Genomic DNA, 23753 nt, shown 5'->3' on the forward strand with positions numbered 1-23753 from the left:
TCTTTGTGGTTGTTTTATGTCTCTTTGTGGTTGTTTTACGTCTTCTTGTGGCTGTTTTATGTCTCTTTGTGGTTGTTTTACGTCTTTGTGGGTGTTTTGTGTCTCTTTGTGGTTGTTTTACATCTCCTTGTGGCTGTTGTATGTCTCTTTGTGGTTGTTTTACGTCTCCTTGTGGGTGTTTTATGTCTCTTTGTGGTTGTTTTATGTCTCTTTGTGGTTGTTTTACATCTCTTTGTTCTTGACATTTTCTGTCTCTTTGTAGTTGTCTCACATCTCGTCATGGTTGCTTTATATCTCTTGGTGGTTGTTTCACACCTCTCTGTGGTCATTTTGCAACTTTATGTTGTTGTTTTATGCGTCTTTGTGATTGTTCAGTATGTCTTTGTGGTCATTTCTCTTTCTAAAAAAACACTGTCAACACTTCAAACATAATTCTCTGGCCCAAGCCCCCCCTGAGCCTGTGCCCTGTAGGCTCATTCATTAATCCATCCATGACAAAATGTGATGATACAATTCCTGTTTATTGAAGAAAAAGAAGAAGTAAAGGAGGTGAATAAGTGAGGACAGAGAGAAAGAAGACAAACTGGTGAAAGCTGGGGTTTAAGAGGTATTAAACCCAAGGGGGAGGGTAATTAAAACCCTCCTTTCACACAAACATTACACAGAAAATGAGCTTGCAAGCACACAATTACAGGCATTTTTTAACAGGCGAAACACTCAGCAAGGCATGAAAATGGCCACTTAAAGAAAGAAATCTTTTCATTATGTCTGTGAGAAGTGCGTCACATCCCCTTCATATGCTCTCTGAAGGAAAGTCAGCAGAGGGTTAATACCATACAGCAACTTCATACACACATACACAATGCTGTCAGCTTTTCTCAGATAAAATGACATATTCTCTCTCAATCCTGGGCGGCTATAGGGTCGAGGCAGACGGAGGGAGAAAAAAAAGATGGGAGTGGGTGAGGAGAAAGAGAGGGAGGGAGCCAGCAGCCAGGGACTGAGTGACTGTGATAAGACAGGGGAGAGAAGAGGAAAGATGGCCTAGAGAGGGTGGGAGATGAAGGGAAGAAAAGGTGGAGAGGGGTGGGTTAAATGACAGAGGATTAGTAGGAAGATGGAGTAGGAGCTGGAGGGAAGAATGAGGAGGAAAGGAGGAGGGATTGCTCTTGTGAGATAGGAGGACGAGGAGGAGGAGGAGCAGGAGAGGTAGCGAGGGGTAAAGCCAGCGTTTCTCTCATTGCCTGAATCACTGGACTGAAACTGCAAAGTCTGCTGCAGTGGAGAGATGAAGAAGGTGGGGGAGAAAGGAAGGAGGGGGAGATGGAGAGAGAGGACGAATTAGACAAAGCAGTGAATGGGAAGATCAGGGGTTAACACCGGCTGCACAAATGGTTGCAGTTAATTTGAATCTGGCTCACACACTCTCTCTCACACACACACACACACACACACACACACACTTAAGGTTGTGGGCCTAATGTGGCAAATAATGGGTCCACTCACTCCATTACTGTCAAATTTAACCTCTCTTAAGTGCAACACACACGCACACACACACTGGAGGAAAGAGATCTCAATGTCACATAAACACCCCCTGCTGCTGAAAAATGAGCAGTCAAACACACACTTCATGCGATCACTTGCATTGCAACACGCTGGATCTATGTGCATCTGCAGTGCATGCCCTCGAGTCTGGAAATGAGATTTGACAGAAGACAAACTGGAAGGAAACACACACGCACGCACGCAATCTGCACACACACGCGCACACACACACACACACACACACACACACACACACACACAGGTGGAAACAGACACGCCGAGGCAAGCATGCATGTTAAAGTTACAGATGGTGAATTAACACACAGCAGTTACCTTGGCTGCTTTGAGCAGGTATTGGTACTGAACACACCATACCTGTGGGGAGTTATGGGAAGGTAAATAAAAGGAGGGGGGTGACTGTGTTAGTGTGCAAATGTGTGTGTGTGTGTGTGTGTGTGTGTGTGTGTACACTGAAAACAGTGGTTTATTAAGAGATTCAGATAAGAGCTGCAATTAACGAATATTTTCCATTACAGATTAATCTACTGATTATTTTCTCAATTATTCCAATCGTCGTTCGATCTAGTAAACATTAGAAAACAGTAAAAAAAATGTTTTTAACAATATCCTAGAGCCAAATATGGCATCAACATATTGCTTGCTTTGTCCAACCAAACAGGTCATGTAAACTTGCAATATGCAGTTCCTCTGACAACAGAGACTTCCCGCACACGCACAATACGGTTCCAGTCACTAGACATGCGCGAGAAAGTCGACCATCACAACAACAAAGGCGGACTCCCGAGCTCTGTTTGTGCTGCTCACCCTGTTGAATTTATCAACGCTTCTCCAGCAAAGTGTAGATTTAGTGTAGCAACTCCACCTTGTTGTCAGCCCAGACAAATGTTTGTGCAGTTGCCATTTTGTTTGTTTATACATCACCGCACTGTAGAGGGAAGCACACGCGCGAAGGCATGTGTTGTTTCATTACAAAGTCACACCGCCAACTACTGGCCTGGCATGTATACTACAGCAGTTTTTGCTCATTTCTGCGGATCCGTGTGCATGGCGATTGTTATCAAAATGAAAATGAGAAATGATTCTGTTTTCAGCGGATCGTTTTCGTGTAAACACGGCCTTACTTGGAACCATCAAAAGTTTGGTATTTTTCATTAAAACAGGACTTTAGGGGCAGTGTGTCGGCATCTAGTGGTGGGGACTGCAGATTGCAACCAGATGAATCTTCTCCGGTGTGCCAAGCGTGAACTCTCTCTGAATTCCTTCACTGTTCATTGTTCCGGAAATTTTTACAGGGAGCCAAAAAAGACAGACCAGGTGATTTAAACCAGTAAAAACTCTGAAAAAAAGTAGTTCCATGTTAAAAAAAAAATCAGTGTTTTTCTGATGCTGGTTGTTATGGAAGGGCTGCTAACTACAGTGGCCGATGCGTAAATGTGAATGGTCCCATCTAGCCAGTGTTTGGTTTGTCCAAACTGTCAACTCCGTGGAGGAGGACCAGCTCCCTATGTAGGTATAAACGGCTCATACTAAGGTAAAGAAAACACAACCATTCTTATTTTCAGGTGATTTATGCCAATATATCCCCTTAACTCCGACACACTGAACCTTTAAGCGATTGGTGTCTGTTGCTGTCCATGTTTCTGTCTTGTGTTAAAATGTGAACAAGCTAACACACAAGGACAGGAGGGGTCAGTTACAGAGCATCCTGGTGGTTCAAAGCCAACAACACAACTTCAAGTCTGTTCTGGGACCTTTATCACATGTCCTTCCTCTCTCTGTCCTCGTGTTTCCTCTCACTCTCTACTGTCAAATAAAGCAAAACACCATAAAACAAATCATTTGGAAAAATCTTAAAAAGAAAAAACAACAACATGTGTCTGGCTTTAGTCTTGATCTACAAACACAGTGCAGCCATTCCCCTGTTGTTCCTTCTTGTTTGGTAGCTGCCCTACTTGTGTGCTTAAATCTTGACAAATGTCCCTTCACTTTCATCTTCAGCCAACAGTTTGAACCTAAGAGACAGGCTGCAGCCTACTTCAACAGAAGTCTATTTTAGTGGATTGGTTTTATGTAATCCACCAGCTCACAATTTTAAATAGGAGCAGCTTGTTCTCACTCCAGTGCTGATTTACGGTTTGCAAAATGATACTCGATGATGTCTTACTGTCGAATCAATCTTGATGTCAATACTGTAAACAAATGAGACCATGACAGAAAGGTTTGTCACCCCTGAATGCCAGAGGTAGTGGTATTATTGCTGGCGCTTTATCAAAATTAAGACACATTTCCATAAACTGCTCAGCCTCCAGTCATCACCATCTTCTTTAGGCAAGGTTTTCCTGTTTTGCTCCGTGTAAGGGGATAAACATTTCGCGCCTTTAATTGAACTTACAGCCTAATATTTCGGTCTTCTTTTGATCGTGTTTGTTAATTATGATAAGATTATTTCAGATTAGTGTGATGTTACATACTACACATAGCACCTGTGATATTTACTACACCTTCAAATATGAGTCCAATCATGCAAAAAAGCCTGTTGTAACTGTACTGCATCATATTAGAGCTCAGATCAAAAGCACCATATTTCAGCACAATAGACCAAGTACGCAGACTTGTTCTCACCCAGGCTGCGGTTGCTGAGGTACTGTCTCAGGCTGACGTTGCCCAGCTGGCTGGGTGTGACCCGGCCCACCTCCAGAGCCACAGCCGCGCTCTCGCCCACCACCTCCATGCCCACACACACCGACTGCACCTTCAGCACCAGCACCGACACCTGGAGGGAAGGAAACAAACAAAAACAATCATCATCATCATGTGTGCGCAATCTGGGTAGTTCTTGGCAGGGTTTCTAAACTTTAAACATTTCAAAATCCTCCACATATTTTCCTATATGTATGTGTCTGTATCTTACTATATCTTTGGTGGGATCGTCGATGCTCTGGGAGGTAGCACTGACGGTGTCGGGGGACGCGCCTCCCTCCTGCTCCTGACCAGTCACTGCCTCGGTGGCGCTCTCAGTGGCACTCTGCTCGCTGATGGCGTCCTTGAAGCCTGAGATGGACACGTCATCTGTAGCACACGTGAAGATATACATATTACTTACACAGGAGAGACACACATTTGACTTTATGCATTGTCTTAGGCTTTACTGATACATCACGAGACAGAAGAAGGTTCCCCTGATTCACTGCACATTACTGACATATCAGAGCAATGCTGCCACCTTCTGGTCAACACAGTTACCAACCAGTATACACGCAGTAATCATATATTTAAAAAACTTTTTATTATCTATACAAGGAGAGTCAGAGGCTACAGAGATGTGACACTGGTGCTGAAAAATATCCCTAAGTTACGATTAATGATTGAAGCAGGCAGATTTCCCTGAAGAGAAACACTTTGTTCATTATGTGATTTAGAAATTGAAGATCAAGTTATATTTAACAGCTCATTATACGATGATTTTAGTAAAACGTCTTTCATTTCTGAAGAGCTCCTCCAGCTGGATTTTATTTTTAGAGCTTGGCAGAGACGATAAAACTGAAAGTCTTTATCATTAATTATTCCTATACAAATGCTGTTTTAAAAAATTGCTTACATTAATCAAGTAGTCTGCTTACAGTGTTTATTCTGTCTGTTTATACATGACAGTATATGGAAAGAAAGTTTTTTTAAACTTCACTCCACTGGCTAAGCGAGGCTAACGCTTTATGCACATTTAAATCATAACAGGGAAAACAAAGTCATATTTCCGTAATGAAAAACTAGTGTTCTTGAAGCTTATCACTGCTGCTCATTGCTGCTAGTGATGGAGAGAGTTGTATGAAGCTGCCCTCATCAGGTGGATTGATAATGCCCAGTCATGCATGTTTGAAACAGCTGTAGTGTATTTATTTATTTATTTTTTTTAAGATATTTTTTAAGCTTTTAATTGATAGGACAGATGAGCGTGAAGGGGGGAGAGAGAGAGGGAGTGACACGCAGCAAAGGGCCACAGGCTGGAGTCGAACCCGGGCTGCTGCGGCAACAGCTTTGTACGTGGGGCACCTGCTCTACCACTAAGCCACCGACGTCCCCACAGCTGTAGTGTATTTTAAAACAGTCAATAAACTTCAGTAAACAGTGAAGCTGTCCATTTCATTAAGTTTATATAAATGTGATAAATAAACAAATAATAATTTGATGGTAATCTGCATGAGAAATAAAGAAAAAGAAAGAAATGGGTTATAATAATCATCCAATTATAGTGATTAATTTGACCATTCCAATACCCATACTACCATGCCAGAGAAAGATTATGTCAAATGCAGTATGCCAAAAATACCAGGATGTTCTACTACAGCATGCTTTTCTAAATATTCTGACCCATAATCCTCTGGGCAGGGGACGATATGTCACATCAACTGAGCTGCAAATGGATGATGACTTAAGAGCTGATTGACAGCTGTCAGAAGTCCCAATGACGGCTGACAGCACATTCAAGTAACTGATGACCAGTCGAATAGTAATAATAGGAATATTGATTGTTCACGTAAACAAAATAATAATAAATATCACAAACAACAACGGGACATGTAATTTCACTGTCACTATTATAATATGTTAGAATCTACACTCTACATACATTGCAAAATAACAACAGCAGAGCTCTGCGGGTTGATCGCCGTCTCCGTTTGTTTATCTCCAAAGTAACGGATATTAAAGCAAGTAGTACATCCCGCTTGTGCGCATACTGCATGCAACTGTACATTCTTTTTAACGGCAGCTGCAGTACCTACTAAAACTAAAAAGAAAAAGTATGTGATTCAGAATGCACCCATGATCACTACGAGAGGTTTCCTTGATGTTCCTGTCTGACAAATGTTCCGACACTGCATTGAGTTTTTTTGGTGTCCAAAAGTCCACATGGCCTGGACAATAAACAACCTCACTTAAAGCAGGGCTCCCACACATTTTCATGGATAAAATTTCCCACAATAACATTTCCTTAATCATTCACAATGTATAACACGAACATTTCTCCATCTCAAAAATACAGTACAGTTTAAAAGTAGTAGTAGAACTTAGCATAGGGAAAGAAACTTTGGGATTCATGATCCTACATTTGAAATTTCACGACATTATATGACATTATTTTTTCTCTCTGCAGATAAATGCACAGCCAAACACCTCTACCGGGTCATAGGTGATGATTGAGAGGGATGACTTTTGAGTCTATATGTTGCTTTATTGGAAAATCCTGCATAGTATACTTCAGGTAACTCTTCTTTGGATAAATAAAAGTCTATTTGCTGTACATTTGTGTAAGAATGCATGACTTATTTGCCCCACCTCTCTCCAGCAGACTGTACGTGTCTCCGTCCTCCATCAGGTAGCTGTCTATGGAGATGTTGTCCAGCGACTGCAGAGACGGGCTCTTCTTCATGTTCTTATAGGACACTGAGAAACTGGACTGGGAGCGGTCCCGCATCAAACGACCACTACAACGCACACACAGGGCACAGAGTGTGTGAGAGACGGATCATTTGAATCATATCTTTTTGTACAGTGATAAAATTGGGCGACACTGTCCATGCATGCTATTGATTCTGAGTGATTCACAACTGGCTGTCAGTGACATTGATTGTTACATTTAAAGAGGCCAGACAGAGGAGAAACAACAGGTCCAGTGCTTTTATTTCATCATGTTTGATTTGTTCTTGTGCCGACACTGAGCAGAGGCCGCTGCGCTCTCAGAGAGCTGACGGGGCTTACTCGACAAATCATGAATTAAATATGTCTTGATTCCTTTGTGTGGTGTTGTTTAAGGTCACGTAGTGTGCTATCTTCCCGAGCGCAAGAAACGATCTACAGGAAAATCACAACAGATAAAATCAAAGTGGCTCTCAAAAGACTGAGAACACAAGGCAGACAAAAAAAAAAAGAGTCATCACGAACGAGGAGCTTCGTCTTTCATCTCTACCACCACCACGAGTCGACAGGTAGACAAAAAACACAGGACTCGTAACACGTAACACACAGACGACTCGAGGACCAGCGTGTCATGCACACATGCAAATGCATGCCCACAGGGGGTTCACATACACACGTTTGCACTGATTGGCAATCACCCAGGGATCACAAACACAGACACACACACACACACACACACACACACACACACACACACACACACACACAGAGTTCATAAACACAGAGTTCATAAACACACACTCATTAATACAGCTAGTCACAGATCCAGTGCCTTACATGTTGGACATGGAATAAAGGGAGGTGGATCTGCTGGAGTTTGAGGAGCTGAGGAGATCAGAAACCACAGACAAACTTCCTTTCCTTTGTAGAGAGAAAACACACACACACACACACACACACCTCACATGGGTCAAAGCAACGCTCAAGAGGCAGAAAAGGAAGTAAAGAAATGACAAAGTGATAAATATGAAGACGGTAGATGAGACAACACACACAGGAAGAAGACATCAGCCTGAGGCCGACCAACACTCATAATGTCAGAGACGTGTGTAAAGTCAGAACATTCATACTGGAAAACACTCATGAGGGAGTTCGACACACAGCTCTTGTGTTCAGGAACAGACAGATTAAATTAGAGAGAAAAAGACTCAGTCATTAGATTAATCATCCACAGTGAAGCACAGAGGAGAAATATTCCCATTCAGTTATAAAAAAACTGTGACAAATGTTTACTAGGAGGATATGTCATCTTTAAAGAGCTGCAACTTATTGTTTAATCTGTTAATTATGGTTTAAATAAAATATTTGTTTAGTCTAGAAAATTTTAGAAAAAGCAAAGGCTGAAACAGTCAATAGGAAATTAAACATAGATTAAATTTACAATCATTTAAACAGAGGAAAACTGCAAATCATTGCATTAGTGATGATGAATTCAGTAAATACTTTTCATTAAAATAGTTGTGGACTGATTTTCTGCCAAGGGACTAATTGATTTATTGTTTTAAAGTAGAAAACTAACCATCTGAAAGGTGCTGACAGCAAAAAAATATATATATTTTTGAGAGTGATAACACTTCATGTTTATACAAATATAACTTAAATGCCTATGGGTGCTTTCAGACCTAGAGTTGGCTTGCTTTGGTCCGAATCAATGACTAATAAAGTTGGTTCGTGTTCTCACGGCAGCATTTACAAGCGGACCAGATCAAATGCCTTGTGTGAGAAAGCTGCTCTTGATTGGTCAGAATTTCCATGTGGGAAAAATCCAGGAAGTAAACAAAACGCTGAAGAAGAGTACACTTGCAAGATAAATGTGACACTTTCTAATGTCACAATGGAGGGACAACTACGCAGGTTGATTTTAGCGCTGCTCATCGTGGACTATATTGCTGTCATTGTTCATTTTAGTCAAACCATACAGTTTGAAAACGAGGCGCGGCTCCAACTAGAAAAAAATTCGTAACGTGACCGCAGTTGGTTCAGCTCGAGGTTGGAACACGTTCTCACCACAAACGAACCGCACCAGAGTTCGTTTGTAACCAGACTGAGACCACCTCTTCAAGGAGGTCTCGGTCTGGTTGTTTTGGTGCGCACCCGAGGGCGATTGCTGTGTTCACACCTGCCCAAACGAACCGCACTAAGGGGGCAAACAAACTTGAGTCCGATCAAACCAAATCAAACAGGGCAGGTGTGAAAGCACCCTAAGTCTCTTGTTGGGCTTCTGTATAACCGTGTGATATTAATTCAGTACAGTCCTGTCGACACTGATATAAATTAACATCCTTTTTGTGTGATAAGCTGAATACCTGGATATTGACTGAGGCATCTTGGCGGTTGCAGCCTTGTCTTTGTCGCTCCAGTCAGACAAGGGGTCACCCATCTGGGTTTGAGAGTCTTGTCCAGCTCCCACATCTTCCCCTCCAGCCAACCCATCCACTAACACCTCGCTTCCTTCACCTGAACTCCGTCTCCCAGAGTTCTTAGCTGAAGTCCTCTCATCCAGTGAGGCTTTGTGATTTGAGTCAGGACGTGGAGTTGGAGTAGAGTTGGGGACGAGAGGGGCGGGACCGTGTGAGGCTCCGCCCTCCGAGCCTTCACCACATAACAGCTGGTCTACAGTGCACGCCCCTTTGGCTGCTCCTCCTTCAGACCCAGATCCAGCTCCTTCACTCCCCTTCTCCACCCCCTCTCCTGCATCGCTCCCGGGCTCCAGAGTTCCTCGGCTCTCTGAGGGGGAGAGCTCAGACCCCAGGGGAGATCTTGAGCCCTCAGGCTGGGGGACGGGCTTCAGGAGCAGGGACACCTCTGCGCTTTTCAGAAGGAGGCCCAGGCAGAGAGTGAAGGGCTGGTGGTCTGCGGAGTGCTGAGAGGGATCTTTGCGATCTTTCTTGGAGCCCATCTCCTCCAGATCCTGCTGTAGTGTCTGCTGCAGGGCTTTGATGCTGCGCTGAAGATGCATGAGGAACACAAACTGCCGGTGGCTCACCTGGACACACACAGACCAAAGTGGTTATTACAACATGTGGTGATGAATTGCTGAATCTGGTCTGAAGTCAGAATGACGCAGTGTTTTCTTGCCATTTAGAGGGTGCTAAGGCAGTGTGTCGTTTAAAAAATGTATGATACCAGTATCCTTAAAGTAATACTGACACAGATAGAGAACTTCCTTGGATACCTATGATGTGAACAGACTGGTGTGTAATACAGCCATACTTTCAAATGTTTTAGTGGCATCTCGGCATGTCGAACTGCCAGCTCCATTACATACACTGCACTCGACTTCACCACACCACAGACTATATGGGTTGTAGCTGCTGCTGCGGATGTGTGAGCTCTGCGCTGGGGACAGTTGTGGATGTCTATGAATGAGGCTAACTGTTAGCATCACATGACTAATGTTACGCAACGGTTGTTAACAGGTATAACGACAGTCAAGCAGTTTCTTTGTCGGTGTGAGTTTGTTGGGCACGTTGAATAGCTCAGCGTTGGATGTTAGCTACTGCTGCTGCTGTGTTAGCTCATGCTAACCAGGCAGACGTTAAACTGACCGTTCAGAGAGTCTGCTGATATGGTAGAGAGCCAGGACAGTCCAGGATTGATCCCAGAGCAAAAACAATTGAATGCAGGTATCGTTTGACTGGAGACATGTCAGTACTACTTAGTACTGGATTAATCCAGTCCATACTTTCAAAGTATCGAGTAGCGATACCTAGCCTTAAATGGCGCATTATTTTAACAGTAAGCACCTACATAGACTCCTCGTTAAGAGAGATGCTGTGTGCATTAACGCACGAGAAGCAGCAGAATTTTATCCCTTTGCTCCTTGTGCCTTATTTAGTGTCAAGATTTTATGCGCCATTTAACCGGCAAAAGTGGATCTAGACACGCCCTACATCCACCTGCCCCATGCACTTTAGACCAGTGGTTCCCAACTGGTCCAGCCATGGGGTCCAAATTTCTCCTTAGTCATTAGTTCAAGGTCCACACAGATTAATACATTCAGCATCATACTTGTGTCTGGCCATGCAGCTGAGCTCATTTGCTGTCTCTGTCAGGTAGCTTTCCGTTAGTCACTCACTCTACAACAGAAAACGGCACTTCAAAATAAAAGCTCTGTGACAAAAATTCACTGTATTTAAATACAAATTGTGCTTCTACAAACTAGACATGTTTGCGAGTCACTTGGGGGCCATTCAATATGGACCAGAGAACCACTTTTGGACTGTGACCTACCATTCGGGAACCACTACTTTCGACCAGATATTATAATTTCCAAAATCTAAGATGATATCTGGTCTCATGTCCTAAATATCAATACTCATATACTGCCCAGCCCTGTTCGTGATTGATCAAGATTCAAATGAAGAGAATACGGCAACTAATGCTGCAAATACCTGCTATTTTCATCATTGATTAATCTGTTAATTTTCCAACGATAATATAAAACAAGAAAAAGATGCAAATCATCACCTTTAATAGGGTGGAACCACATTAATCCATCTTCATGTTCCGATATATATTCACCAGATAAAGATTAAAGTACTCCATTTAAGTTTTTCTCAACATACTGTGCAGTATTAAAACTGTAAGAATGAAAAACTTACCTGAGCACTTAAATGCTTCTGCACTTGCACCAGTACATGCACATCTGCATCTTTACTAGATGATGACAAAGACGAAGAGGAGGAAGGCAGACTGTCCAATGAGAGGGGTTTATGGAGTCCATTACTGGGAGGCAGTGTTGCATTGTGGGCTGATGTCGATACGCCATCAGCACTGTAAAACTCCTTTAATAATCGTTTCCTCTGCAGACGTGCGACAGCCTCTCCAGATGTGCTCCTGGACAAACCTGACCCAGCACCACTTCTGAGCTTCTCCTGGTGCAGGACAATCTTTGCGGGCTGACATGCCCACACAGTGAGAGGGAACGAGTCCACAAAGGGCTGCGGCCGCCCCTTGCCTCCGCGGGTGCCTTCATAGTCCACCCAGAACTGTGCAAAGTGTAACGCCCAAAAGTCTGTGGCGGCCGGCATCTTGAGGGCGTCCGTGCCCAGCGTCGGCACCACCAGGCCCTTGTAGATGTCGTGGAGCTTGGTGTCTTGTTCGTGAGCGTGGCGCTGGAAGACGGGATGGAGGAGGGGTAATGAGGAGGAGGAGCGAGGGAACGAGGAGAAACGGGGGGAGAAGAAGGGTTCCTCCTCAAAGGCCTGCAGCACGGCTTCGAGGTGGGAGCGGGTGCAGTTAGCTGGGTGCCTGGTGTTCGTGGCAACCATTTCGGAGGTCTGCACTGAGATGGAGCGAGGCAGATCAGCGGGACAGGAGGCGTCCCGATCCGTGGGAATCACCAGCTAATGGGGAGGACAAAGACATAAACTTAGTACAAGTACCACACTTTAAAGGGACAATTCACCCCCCCCCCCCCCCCCCCCCCAAAAAAAAAGACAAATGTATGTGTCCACCTTACCTTGAGCATGAGGCCGTCGACCTTGATGTCAACATGCTCTTCGGGTTTCTGCGAGTCGCTGAGCTTGTAGATCTCCATGAACTGTTCTAGACTCTGCCTGAGGTCGAGGGCGAAAAGGTTGATCCACACCAGGCTGCGAGGATCCAGAACCAGCTGCAGGGCGTTCAGCTGGGCGTACAGGTTAGGACATGGGACTAGAAGAGTGGGAGGAAGCGGGGAAGGTAAGGTGTTACAGTGGTTACTTCTTTTTTATATCTGGTATTTATTCAATCTCTCTGTCAAACTCTGTGCCGCCTAATTTGAAACAATGTTCGAGACGTCATGGAATTCATGGCTGAGATGACAAAGAGTAACAGTATCAATGGTCTTGACAGAGTCATTTGTCCCACAAATAAATGATGATTGTAACCTTTCCCACTAAAGACAAAAGCCAGATGTTGGTGGGTTTTTTGTCTAGTGGGCTACACAGAACGGGGAGGAATGACACATCAGAGAAATCACAAAGAGAGGAGACGCAACGAAGAACAATTTCTACTTTCTTGCCAAAAACAGAAAAACCTCTGTGTTCGTTTAATGTTTCCTAGTAGGGTGAATTTGTGAGAAATCCATAACATGAATTAATTGGGTGATTCCTCATTCAGAACACTGGGCGTAATTCAGAAAATCAATGCCTTCTCAGCTGCACAGCATTCATTGACTTCCCCACAGCTGAACAAATGGGCTGGAGGAGAGATAAAAAAATAAGTCGCAGCCAGAACAGAACGCCTGGTGTATAAAAACAGCTCATGACCTACTAATAAAGATAAATGTTTCTAAAATGAGATGCTAAAACAGAAATCTTACTAGGGTAGTCTTTTCCGTCGGGGAAGTAGTACTCTGTAAACTCGACATGAATAGCTGGCATCTCTGGGGGAAGGTACAAAGACTTCTTATTGCAGGAGATCATGGTCTTGGGGCTGGAGCGACGCTGGTCTGCTGTTGACACCTGCAGTACATAAAAAAGACAGAGAATATTACTCAGTTAGCAGTGAAGATGAGTGATTCTATACATGGAGACTTGTGAGCCAGAGTGTGTGTGTCCAGTGACCTGGTAGATGCTGAAGTCAGCCATCCTGAGAACAACAGAGCTGGACATGAGCTGCGTCTTGGGGCTTTGAGGGGGAGGAGGACTGAAGGAAGCGCTGGAAGAGGTGTTAATCTTACCTGGAGAGGACAAAAGATAGACGGAAGGATAGAGAGGAGAGGGGGAAAGATGTAAACAGAGTGACGAAGAGGGAGACAAACAGAGCGACCACTCAGTTCTCCAATGAGAAACCCCTGAGCCTTTTAAAAAGGTGTGTATCACCGCACCCAGCTGTGCGCACACACACCGTGGTACCTGGCTCTAGGCACCAGCAGCACTGGGCCGTGGGCTGTGTGTGTGGGCTCCACTCTAGGAGTCCTCCATCTGCCTCCCTAAGCCCTACTCCTCCTCCTGTTCTCTCCTGACTTCCTAGAGGCCCATACACATCGTCCCTAAGGGACACTAGAGGACAGAAAACCCACAGGGATGATGTGCTGTGTGTGTGTGGCAGGAGATACAATAAAAATGCACACCCTGAACAAGATGATCACACTTAACAGCATTTAACATGTGTCTAAGTGTGTGTGTTTACCGTGTGGTGGGGAGCTGTGTGGAGGGGGCGGGCCTTGCTGGTCTCGGACTGCGCCCTTTAGCATCTCCACGTTGGACTTGAACTCATCGAGCAGATTTCGTGCCCAGCCCTCTCTGGTCTTGGTGGCCTCGCTGTAGTGCATCCAGTGGACACAACTGTCACCTGGAGAGGTCAAAGAGGAAAAAAGGTACAGGAAGTTGTACGACCATCATTTGTTTGACAGGAAAATCATGCAATTCTTCTCCATTTCCATCTGTCTTTTAATTTCCATGTACATACTTGTTTTTTGTTTATTTATTATAACTATTTTTTAGCCGTAACCAGCAGCTCTATGCAGTAAGCCACTCTGTCGGTTGGTTAGCTGGCCAGTCTACAAAAACTTCCCCACCCTTTGGCAGCCACACTTTTTGCCCTAGAAGGCTGAAATTTGGCATGGAGGTCAAGTGTGTGTGAAGGTGTATTAGCATTCAAAAAGGGGCTTTTCAAAACAGAGTTACAAAGTGCTTTACTTGTCAATAATTAAAACAGACAAGACATGAAAACAACAACTCTAAAAGAAATGATAAAACACTTAAGTGTATAAAGATGGAGGAAATAAAAGACAGTTGAAATGAACTACTTGAACAAGTAAAATCAGGAAAGGCTCTCCGATAAAAGTATGTTTTAAGAAGGGACTTAAAAGACATCACTGACACTAACATCTATTCTAAAATGTCCTGGGAGCCAGCGTAAAGAGGCTACAACTTCTTAACAGATTTACGAAACATGACGAAACACACACGGACAGACACACAGACACAGATGTACACACACCATTTTGCAACAAACCCTTTAAGTAGTCATGAACCGGTTGTTGTAGGGAGGCCTCATTGCACTAGTGACAAGTGTCTCTGAGGTTTTGTGTGTATGTGTGCGTGAATGCACATAGGTGGTTGCAGCTATTGCGAATTTGCGCTTTCATAATTATCCACTGACGCAATTGCTTTAAAAACCCACAGAAAGGCGAGGCTTCACTACAGTGTTTGTACATTGCCTTGGTCTATCTATCCCCCCCCCCCCCCCCCCAAAAAACACACCATGGAACAAAATAAAGAAAACTGGCACAAGTACCAGGTGTTGAAGATGAAGGGACACCCAAATGGGCACTATTTTAACAATATGGGGGAAAAAGCAAAAACAAAGGAATAAAGGGAGACAGAAGCCGAGAACAGACGACACCAGAGATGAAAATAGGACCACGCTCATTAAAATAGGAAGTGGGGGAGTTATGAGATGCCAAACAAGCTGCTGCTCTAAATCTGTTTGATGGGACACAACAGCAATAAAACTCGCAGATGGACTGCGGTGGTTTTATAGTGAGGATGCCGGAAGAATCACAAAGTAGTGAATATGTAAAGGTGTCTTCATGGTAAAGTAGGATTGGTGTCACTGCAGGATTCATACCTGCTCTGTGGAAAGGGTAGTAGTCCAGAGTGATGGAGCTGAAGGAGAGCTGCATGGCTCCACCCGTTACCCTCTTATTGATCACTGCACAGAGGAAAGAAAGCAAATAGTCAGTTTTTTAACTAGTCTCTAAAGAAAATTAGTTAAGATAAAGACAACTGTGTGCTTTTTAGGTATAACATTGTTTACATCTGTTCATATGCTACCTTTGTCCTTAGCGTGGATGTCATCACAGATGTGCAGGTCCAGGTGTGTGATCTGGAGGTGGTGGGACGTCTCACATACGTCGTAGGCGCTGAACAGCTTGGCCATGGTTGCACTCTGGTCAGCTGCTGTGGACGCCTGCTGGGTGCGCACCTGTTGGGCCGAGGGCGGCGCTGACGACACCTGTTGAACACAGATGCACACGCACTTGTTGATGTTTGAGATGGTGGTGTTTGTGTTTTTAAGTTTGTTGCTGGGTTAATGTTAATTTGTTTGTTAGTTTTCGTGTTAATTTTTCGCCCATTGGTTTAATCCACAGCTGAATCGTACAATACTCGCATCTTCCAGCAGATGGCGCATTAGCCCAATCTATAGAAACCACACTGACTGCTGTACATGTGGTGCTACCTGGATAGGTGTGAATTCGTGTGGGCGATTAATGTATGTACATTTTGTAAGTGTTTGCATCAACGAAGCAAAAACTAGGACAGACTGAGAGGCGTCAACAGAGAGAGACAAAGATGGTGTAGGCAGATAGACGCCATATGGCATCAGGGGGAGAGACACACAGAGGGGCAGACATGATTTCCATGGACACAAGGACAAACTATCAGACCATGACATGGCTTATCCACAGAGGGTGGAATTAGGACATGGACCAGGAGAGGGAAAGGGAGAGGGAGGGGGAATGTTGGAAAAAGTGAAAAGGGAAAGAGAGACAGAGGGAGAGAAATTGACATGATGTGAAATTCGTCCTCTAGATGTGGAGTCACTCATGTGTGCACCTGGTCCTCTGTGGCCATGCTCTTCCTCTGCTGGGCAGACTTCTCCATGGCCTCGCTGAGAGACTTGGCATACTGCACCATGGCTTTGAGCTGGGAGTCGGTCAGCACCCAGAGCAGGTCGTCCAGGATCAGAATCAGCTTGGAGGCCACCACGTTACAGTCCTTAATCTGCATCAGGTAGAGCCAGTGGTATAAACATGCATTATGCAGGTGGAGGTAGCCTGAGAGCTGCCATTACAGTAACCTAACACTCAAAGGGGAATTCTCTTATTGTGTGCAGGGTATTATTTGTTTATAACCGGTTGGCATGAACCAAATATCCTGGAACTGCTTTTTCCTGGCTCTAAATAGTTCCAGTTCAACACTTGAGCACACGTCCTTCATCAGGTCAATCACAAACAGAAAATCCCTTCTTACAATATAAACTAAAGCTGCACTGACAGCATATCTGTGCCTTGTGATGAATGCTTTATTCAGCAGTTCTGTAAAAGCCTGAGGAAACAAACGGGGTTAATTACTTCCACAGAGCTCACACAAGAAGTCTTTGTGCGCTTTATGCTGCATTATATTACATCTCCGCATCTCCAAAACAGACATTAGTAGTGTTTTTTGTTTAAATGCAAACTAGTGGTTTGATTAATCGCTGCTGTTGGCCCTGCAGCCTGTGAGACCACACAGAGGGATTATTGTTCACAGCAGAAAAGAGGATGTCGCTTACTGCAGTCTGGGTTTTCCTCAAGCCTGCACCATCAAATTTCATAACCTGAATGAATCTGAAAGCAATGTGTGAGGACAGCTTTGGGGCTTACAGTAATTTCAAGACTTGAAAGGGGATTTCAGGAGGCTAAAATATCAAATATAATCTGCATAAAACAAAAATGGGAAAGGTGAGACTAACAGTTGCATTCCAGAGAAAGAATTTCAATGAAAGACATCAAGCTCAACCTCATGGAGAGTGTTTGACAGGAAGAGTGTGAATGGATATTTTATTACACCTGCTCAGAAGTATCATCACTCTGCTCTTCCAGCTGCTGGAGGAACTGTGTCTCCCAGGAAAGACAACCACTACCACTTGTTTTGGGCCAGTTACTTTTTGGCGTAAGATTTACACAGAATTAGTGACGATACTTGGGATTGGAATTACCTTAAATTTACTTTTACATCTACAAATAATAACACAAAACACTTATTTGGAATATAAGTGTAGCTGCTGGAAAAAGAAATAACAATTAGTATGTTTTCTTAAGTGTATAATCCCCTGAAACTAACAATCTTTGTGTTTTTGTTACCTTAGAATGAGCCGCTTATATCTACATAGGGAGCAGGTCCTCATTTACAGAGACTGCCACGTTTCTACAGTAGCCCAGAATGGACAAACCAAACCCTGACTCTCGATAGGGCCATCTGCATTTTCATGTTGGCCATCGTAGTAAGCAGGCCCTCTGCGACGAGCTAAATAGCAACAGAAAACCTTTTATTTTTGGCGTAAAACTGCTTTATTTGGTGTGTTTTTTTACTGGTTTGTATCACCAGGTCTATTTGTTTTGGAGACGAAGAGACCTCTGCGGATAATTCCGCTCCCAATGAAAACCCTCTGAACGATGAACACTGAAGGAATCCTAAGAGGAGAAGTTTTAGCTGGTTGCAATCTGCAATCCACGCCACTAGATGTCACTATATCCTACACACTGCTCCTTTAAGCCAGACTCCCATTTGTAAAGAGCTGGTATCTTTGTAGTGGAAAGAATTACCTTCTCAATAAGGCTGCAGAAAATTAAATTTGAGGAAATTTGGAAGAAGTGGGACATGTATATTCCCCGGAAACACCTTTTTGTTTTTGGTTTAATTTTTTTCTATAATTATATTGTAAAAAGCTGAAAAGATGCATCTCTCTGTAAAAGTACCGAACCAAAGCTGACTGTGTGAACTGCTGCTGTTAAGTGATACCAAATAAAGTGACAAAAATAAAGGGTGTGTGTGTGTGTGTGTGTGTGTGTTTATGGCTGACCCGTCTCTTGAGAGTGACTCTGATCTTGGACTGGTTGGTGATGAGGCGAATAGGGGCGCTCAGCATCTCATGCTCGGCGCTCTGGATAGCGTCAGCCTCGATTCGGATCATCTGCCAGCTGATCTCCTTGAAAGTCAGGATCTGAACCAAGCAGGGATGGCAGAGCGATAAATAAAAACCTCCGGGTGTGAAACATCTTAGAAGAATAAAAAGAATATAGCAGCACAGACCTCTCCCCTCTGGGGGTCCTGGATGCGGGTGAATCGCAGGTCACTGATGCTCCAGCTGGTGTTGACGCTGTAAACCTGCAGCTGGGAGAGCTCAAAGGAGGCGTTAAAGGCCTTGGCACTGATCCTGATGACGATGGAGTTGATGGACAGCGACATGCCTTCTACCACCTTCTCAGCAAAGCCGTATTCACTACATCGGGTGACAGACAGATGGACAACGATTGAGAGACAGATAGGTTAACAAGGTGATAGGTAGTGCCTAGCAACAGGGTGCAATACATTATCACTGGTCTGTACTGGGAGCAGACTTGGAACATAATTACAAGTTCAAATACTTAAGAAATGACACTGAACCTAAAGTACAAGGACACCGTGGTTGGTGGAGTCAGTGATTTTCACATGTTTTTTGTCATGTCCACTTTTGCAGAATGAAACAAAGAATCATGCAGAACATAAACCTTACGTTTCAGATTCACACAGACAAAAGACATAACCACAGTCCTAACCTTTGTCCTGATGCTGTTGCTATGGGAGACGGGCCATTCGGGGGGCGGGGCTCATCACAGGTACTCATCTCCATCACCACTTTATCCAGGGTCTGCAAGCAAGTCACAGGCTTAACTTTACCACCGACAACCAAGATCTTCATTAAAAAAAAAAAAAAAAAAAACTGAACTAAAAGTGAAACTTGTCGATGCTCTCTTCAAAGCTAGACTCCTTTGACAGAAATGGTCTACCGCTGCCTTGTTCAGTTAGATTGGGACTTTGGTGGATCTGAACTAACCCTTCAAAACACCAAAGACACACAATGACACCAACTAACAGATCAAGCCAGCTGTAGACCAGTAGCTTGTTGCAGCCTGCTTAGCCCTTTATCACTGCGGTTATGGAAGCCGCCTACATATTGTTCACTTACACACAAGTAGCAGCCTGTGTAGCAGGAAACAACACCTTGAAACTCCACGAATTATGCCGTTGCCATTTTCAGACTAATAAAACTCTTGACACGACCAGCCTTTTATCTCTGTTCGTATCACCTTCAGGCAGTAGCCACTCTCCCTTTTCACACTGTTGTATAATATTTCCTTGCTATTGTTGGTGGTGTGATAACATTGTGTTCTACAGCACAGTGACTAATGGCAGATTCAGCTAAGTGCTAATGTGCTGCCTTTTCATACAATGCCCTTGCCGTGGCTGTGATTATCGTGCTAAATAGATGATAAACAGTGTTGTGATAGTTCTGTGTTGCCTTGGTATGTTGTAAGATCTCAACCCTCGACTGCACACATTTTGATGGTACATGCTGAAAATTATTCAACATCATCAATTTTTCTGTCAAAATGTGTTAAAAGAAGTAAAATTCAATAGGAATAAAAATACTATTGCATTTACAGCTAGCTTTCATGCACAGAGTTTCATGCAGATCGGTCAAACTTCCTAGGAAGAGATTGATTTTAAGTGTTTTTCAAAAATTCAAAATGGCGGAAAATCTATATAAGCGGAAGTTATGGGTTCTTGAGGCAAATTTCTTCCTCATGAGGAGAGGCATCTCTGTGCAAAGTTTCATGTCTCTACGACATACGGGGCATGAGATATGCCCATTCAAAGTTTGCAATTCCAATCGGTTGCTATAGCGCCCCCCTTTGGCCAATTGATGTAATATTGCTTCATTCGCATCCTCCCATGACCCTCTACCACTGTGCCAAATTTCACATGGATTGACCAAGTCAGTGAGGAGAAAAACGTGGAACAGACAGACACACAGACAGAGTTTTCGTCATTATATAGTAAGATTACATTCAAACACACTGTTAGCAAAGTCTCCTTCAAGAAGTACCCCTTATCGCACAACATTGCCCCGAGGCAACGAAAAGAAAAACTGAATTTCTGAACATGCAAAATAAAAAATACTTGTCTAAACTAGTAAATCCTGACAAAAACCTTATCTACAACTTCATACACACACATACACACACACGTGTCAGAAAATGATGTCCCGCCTACAAATCATGCTTGACAGTGACTCCCACATCTTATTGGACTGAAATTTGATACTTTTTAAAACACTCTGATTGGTTGGCATCATTTAAGTTCACATGTACTAGGCATGGGGCTTAAAAAAAGTTACTGTTGCCCAAGGACAACGCTGTGCTGTGGAGGGTTAAGTTACACATTAATAAAAACAGCGGACCAAACGTTGCGAAACACCATGGACTGGAAGTATATATATATACGAGGCTTGAGGAAACACAGAATATCCAGGTTGTGGAGACGAGTGTTGAAAAATGGAGCATATGTTCCTGCTGTTGTCGTTGGTTTCCAGCAGCCTATGCATTGGGAGCAACAGTCACCTGGGGACTGGGACCAGCATGGCAGTCTGCCAACCTGACACCTGCACCATGCTCAGCGAGGTGGCAGCCATGAGGGAGAAGCTGGCAGCCATGACACACACACAGAGCACGCTCGAGCAGAACCTCAGCGCCATGATGCAGAAAATGTCCACCGTTGGAGCCGAACTGCAGTCCTACAAAAGCCAGGTCGAGGAGCTCCAGAGGGCAAACCAAGATCAGGCTGAGCAGCTGAAGGCACTGGCAGCAGTTACATTTGCAAACACGTCGAGGGTGGCTTTCTCCGCTGCTTTGGGAAACTCAGTTGGTCCGTTTCAAGAGGACATGCCACTAAAATATCAAAAAATCATCTCCAACATCGGCAGTGGCTACAACCCCGCCACTGGTATCTTCACCGCCAGGGTCAGAGGGGTGTACTACTTCAGGTACACCATGTACAACAACAATGCCGGTGAGCCCAACTCGGTGTTGGCCCTCATGATGAACAGCCAGCCAATGGTGTTTACCTGGGACACTGCGGGGAGCGATAACAACGACAGTGCATCCAATGCGGTAGTGCTGCAGCTTGATGCCGGAGACAGCGTGTACGTAAGGCTCTGGGCAAAAAGACAGGTCTATGACGACGGCGGTAACTACAACACCTTCAGCGGATTCCTGCTATTCACCGTGTGATGAACCAAAGCGTCCCTGTGTTGTGTCAACATGTGGGGGGACACTGGAGGTTTGGGGTATAGGTAAACTCTGCAGGAGGGCAAGTGGTTAATCTGTCCTCTTACATTGTAAAACAGAAGGTTTTTTTGGTTAATTTCTTGTGATTATTTGTAAGACTCGCTGACAAAATATGACAGCAAATGTAGAAACAAACCCTTATCAAGACTTTGTTGTAGTGAGTGAAACTTACCAAAGAGATCGGGTGGGTCTTTAACTTTGTCCATGGTATCTGTAAATGAAAACAGAACAGTGACTTAGCTTTTCAGCCTCACAGTACTAAAATGTTCTCTGTCAGTGTTTTCCTATTCTATATGTGACGTTTTTGGATTAATATTACTACTACAATAATGTTCATGTTGCTTTTAACTGCTGGAGAAGTTGATTTTAACCCCTTCACATGCTGTTGGGTAGTTTAATCGACAGGAATAAATCATATTCTAAAAGATCATCATGTTTGTAGCATTGCTGTCGTGTAAAATCGGAGTGTTGTAGTACTAATGATCGGCCTCAAGACTACTTTCTGAAGGTATCATCTCAGACTCAACCACATTTTTATTTGGCCTCGCCTTGGTCTCAGATAAAGAGGACTCAGGATTGTATTTTAGGATCTGTCAGGACCACAACTGTGCAAAACGGAGCGTTGAATAAAGATGATTTCAGCTACTTAGTGTTTGTTTGCTGATATAAAACATAAAATTCCCCTCTGCAATGCTTTATTTCTCATGGTACATTTACACACACACACACACACACACACACACACACACCTATATGTATATGGCATTAAAAGAGGTGAATCAGGAGGAATCTGTGTTTGTTTTATGTGGGTGTTTTATGGGAATGTTTTATTTCATTTTGAGGTAGGCATATGGTTTTTATGTTCCACATTTTATCCAAAGTGTGTCACACAGTGTGGGACTCGCACTGGTTTGGTCTCAAATCCTCAAAGTCCCCGTCTTGTATCAGTGTGGATACAATCTGGTCTTGGTCATGACTCTATTTAGATGGTCTTGACTACAACACAATGAAATCCACGCCCTGTTTCAACTTTGTGACGATGCATTTTACAGCTGATCCAAGAGGGTTTTTAAATTGTTTGTTTAGCCTAAGAAGAAGGACTTTCTCAACACTTAAAGGAACATTTCATCCTCAAGTTTATACTACACACTCAACATCAACACATCTGTAGATGCATGGTTCAAAACTAATCTGAAAAGGAACTGAAGGTGTCAGACAAATGCAAAAGCAAATTCCCTGTGAGATGGAGTGGAGCAGAAGTATTATGTGACATAAAGGGGAAATATTCTAGTACAAGTACCTCTAGCTAATCATTGGCATGTATTCTGGGAGTGTCTGCTGATTAGGCCGTTCCGGGCAGACCTTCATAAAGCATTAAAAAGCATACTTAACACTGATCTGCCCTTGTAATTTTCCACATTATTTTTTAGGATGTATATTTCACCACTGTATAGCAAACATGTGGCCTTTCACTCCTCCCAAAATGCTAAATTACATCACCATTCAATGGGATGTACAAATCAAATTAAATAACACAGAATTAAATCAAGTCAAAACAGCAGGAAAGGTAGCTCAGAGATGAAGGAAGGGAAAAAAAAAAATCAATGAGTCTAGACTGACTGGCAGCTCGTTCCATTCAGCTCCAGAGCCCCATTAATCCTCCACATGCGGCCTCTTGATTCAAGTCCATGTCAAATTATATAGCAAAAAAAAAGATTAAATGCTCGTGTTCACTTGCAGTTCTCTCCACGGAGCGGCTCCTTCTTTGAGACGTCATAAATCAAGAATCAAGGATTTGCGTCTCTAATTGAATTAGAGACACATTTTCTCCGACTCGGTCGTAGAA

At 43.6% G+C, this 23753-nt stretch overlaps 2 protein-coding genes across 5 annotated transcripts in view; one reads left to right on the forward strand and one right to left on the reverse strand.

Annotated features, from left to right (window-relative positions):
* Window positions 1-23753, reverse strand: part of bltp3b (bridge-like lipid transfer protein family member 3B) — a 47994-nt gene that overhangs the window by 6257 nt on the left and 17984 nt on the right. Inside the window, exons 3-20 of one of the 4 annotated variants that reach the window (XM_050036126.1) lie at window positions 22080-22118; window positions 19337-19428; window positions 18831-19020; window positions 18601-18741; window positions 16593-16760; window positions 15810-15990; window positions 15604-15687; window positions 14161-14322; window positions 13593-13708; window positions 13349-13490; window positions 12506-12699; window positions 11646-12389; window positions 9348-10027; window positions 7819-7902; window positions 6901-7049; window positions 4481-4638; window positions 4192-4342; window positions 1882-1923 (exon numbers count right to left, since the gene is read on the reverse strand). In XM_050036126.1, the coding sequence (XP_049892083.1) occupies window positions 1882-1923; window positions 4192-4342; window positions 4481-4638; window positions 6901-7049; window positions 7819-7902; window positions 9348-10027; window positions 11646-12389; window positions 12506-12699; window positions 13349-13490; window positions 13593-13708; window positions 14161-14322; window positions 15604-15687; window positions 15810-15990; window positions 16593-16760; window positions 18601-18741; window positions 18831-19020; window positions 19337-19428; window positions 22080-22118 (3517 nt within the window). The remainder of the gene's footprint in view (window positions 1-1881; window positions 1924-4191; window positions 4343-4480; window positions 4639-6900; window positions 7050-7818; window positions 7903-9347; window positions 10028-11645; window positions 12390-12505; window positions 12700-13348; window positions 13491-13592; window positions 13709-14160; window positions 14323-15603; window positions 15688-15809; window positions 15991-16592; window positions 16761-18600; window positions 18742-18830; window positions 19021-19336; window positions 19429-22079; window positions 22119-23753) is intronic. The other 3 variants (XM_050036128.1, XM_050036127.1, XM_050036129.1) reach the window with 3 other exon arrangements.
* LOC126384819 (C1q-related factor-like) lies at window positions 20856-22692 on the forward strand. Its single transcript, XM_050036130.1, has one exon. It carries the CDS (start codon window positions 21116-21118, stop codon window positions 21848-21850), a length of 735 nt encoding a protein of 244 aa, XP_049892087.1. The 5' UTR covers window positions 20856-21115; the 3' UTR covers window positions 21851-22692.

The sequence above is a fragment of the Epinephelus moara genome, chromosome 23, assembly GCF_006386435.1.
Source record: "Epinephelus moara isolate mb chromosome 23, YSFRI_EMoa_1.0, whole genome shotgun sequence".
Taxonomy (NCBI): domain Eukaryota; kingdom Metazoa; phylum Chordata; class Actinopteri; order Perciformes; family Serranidae; genus Epinephelus; species Epinephelus moara.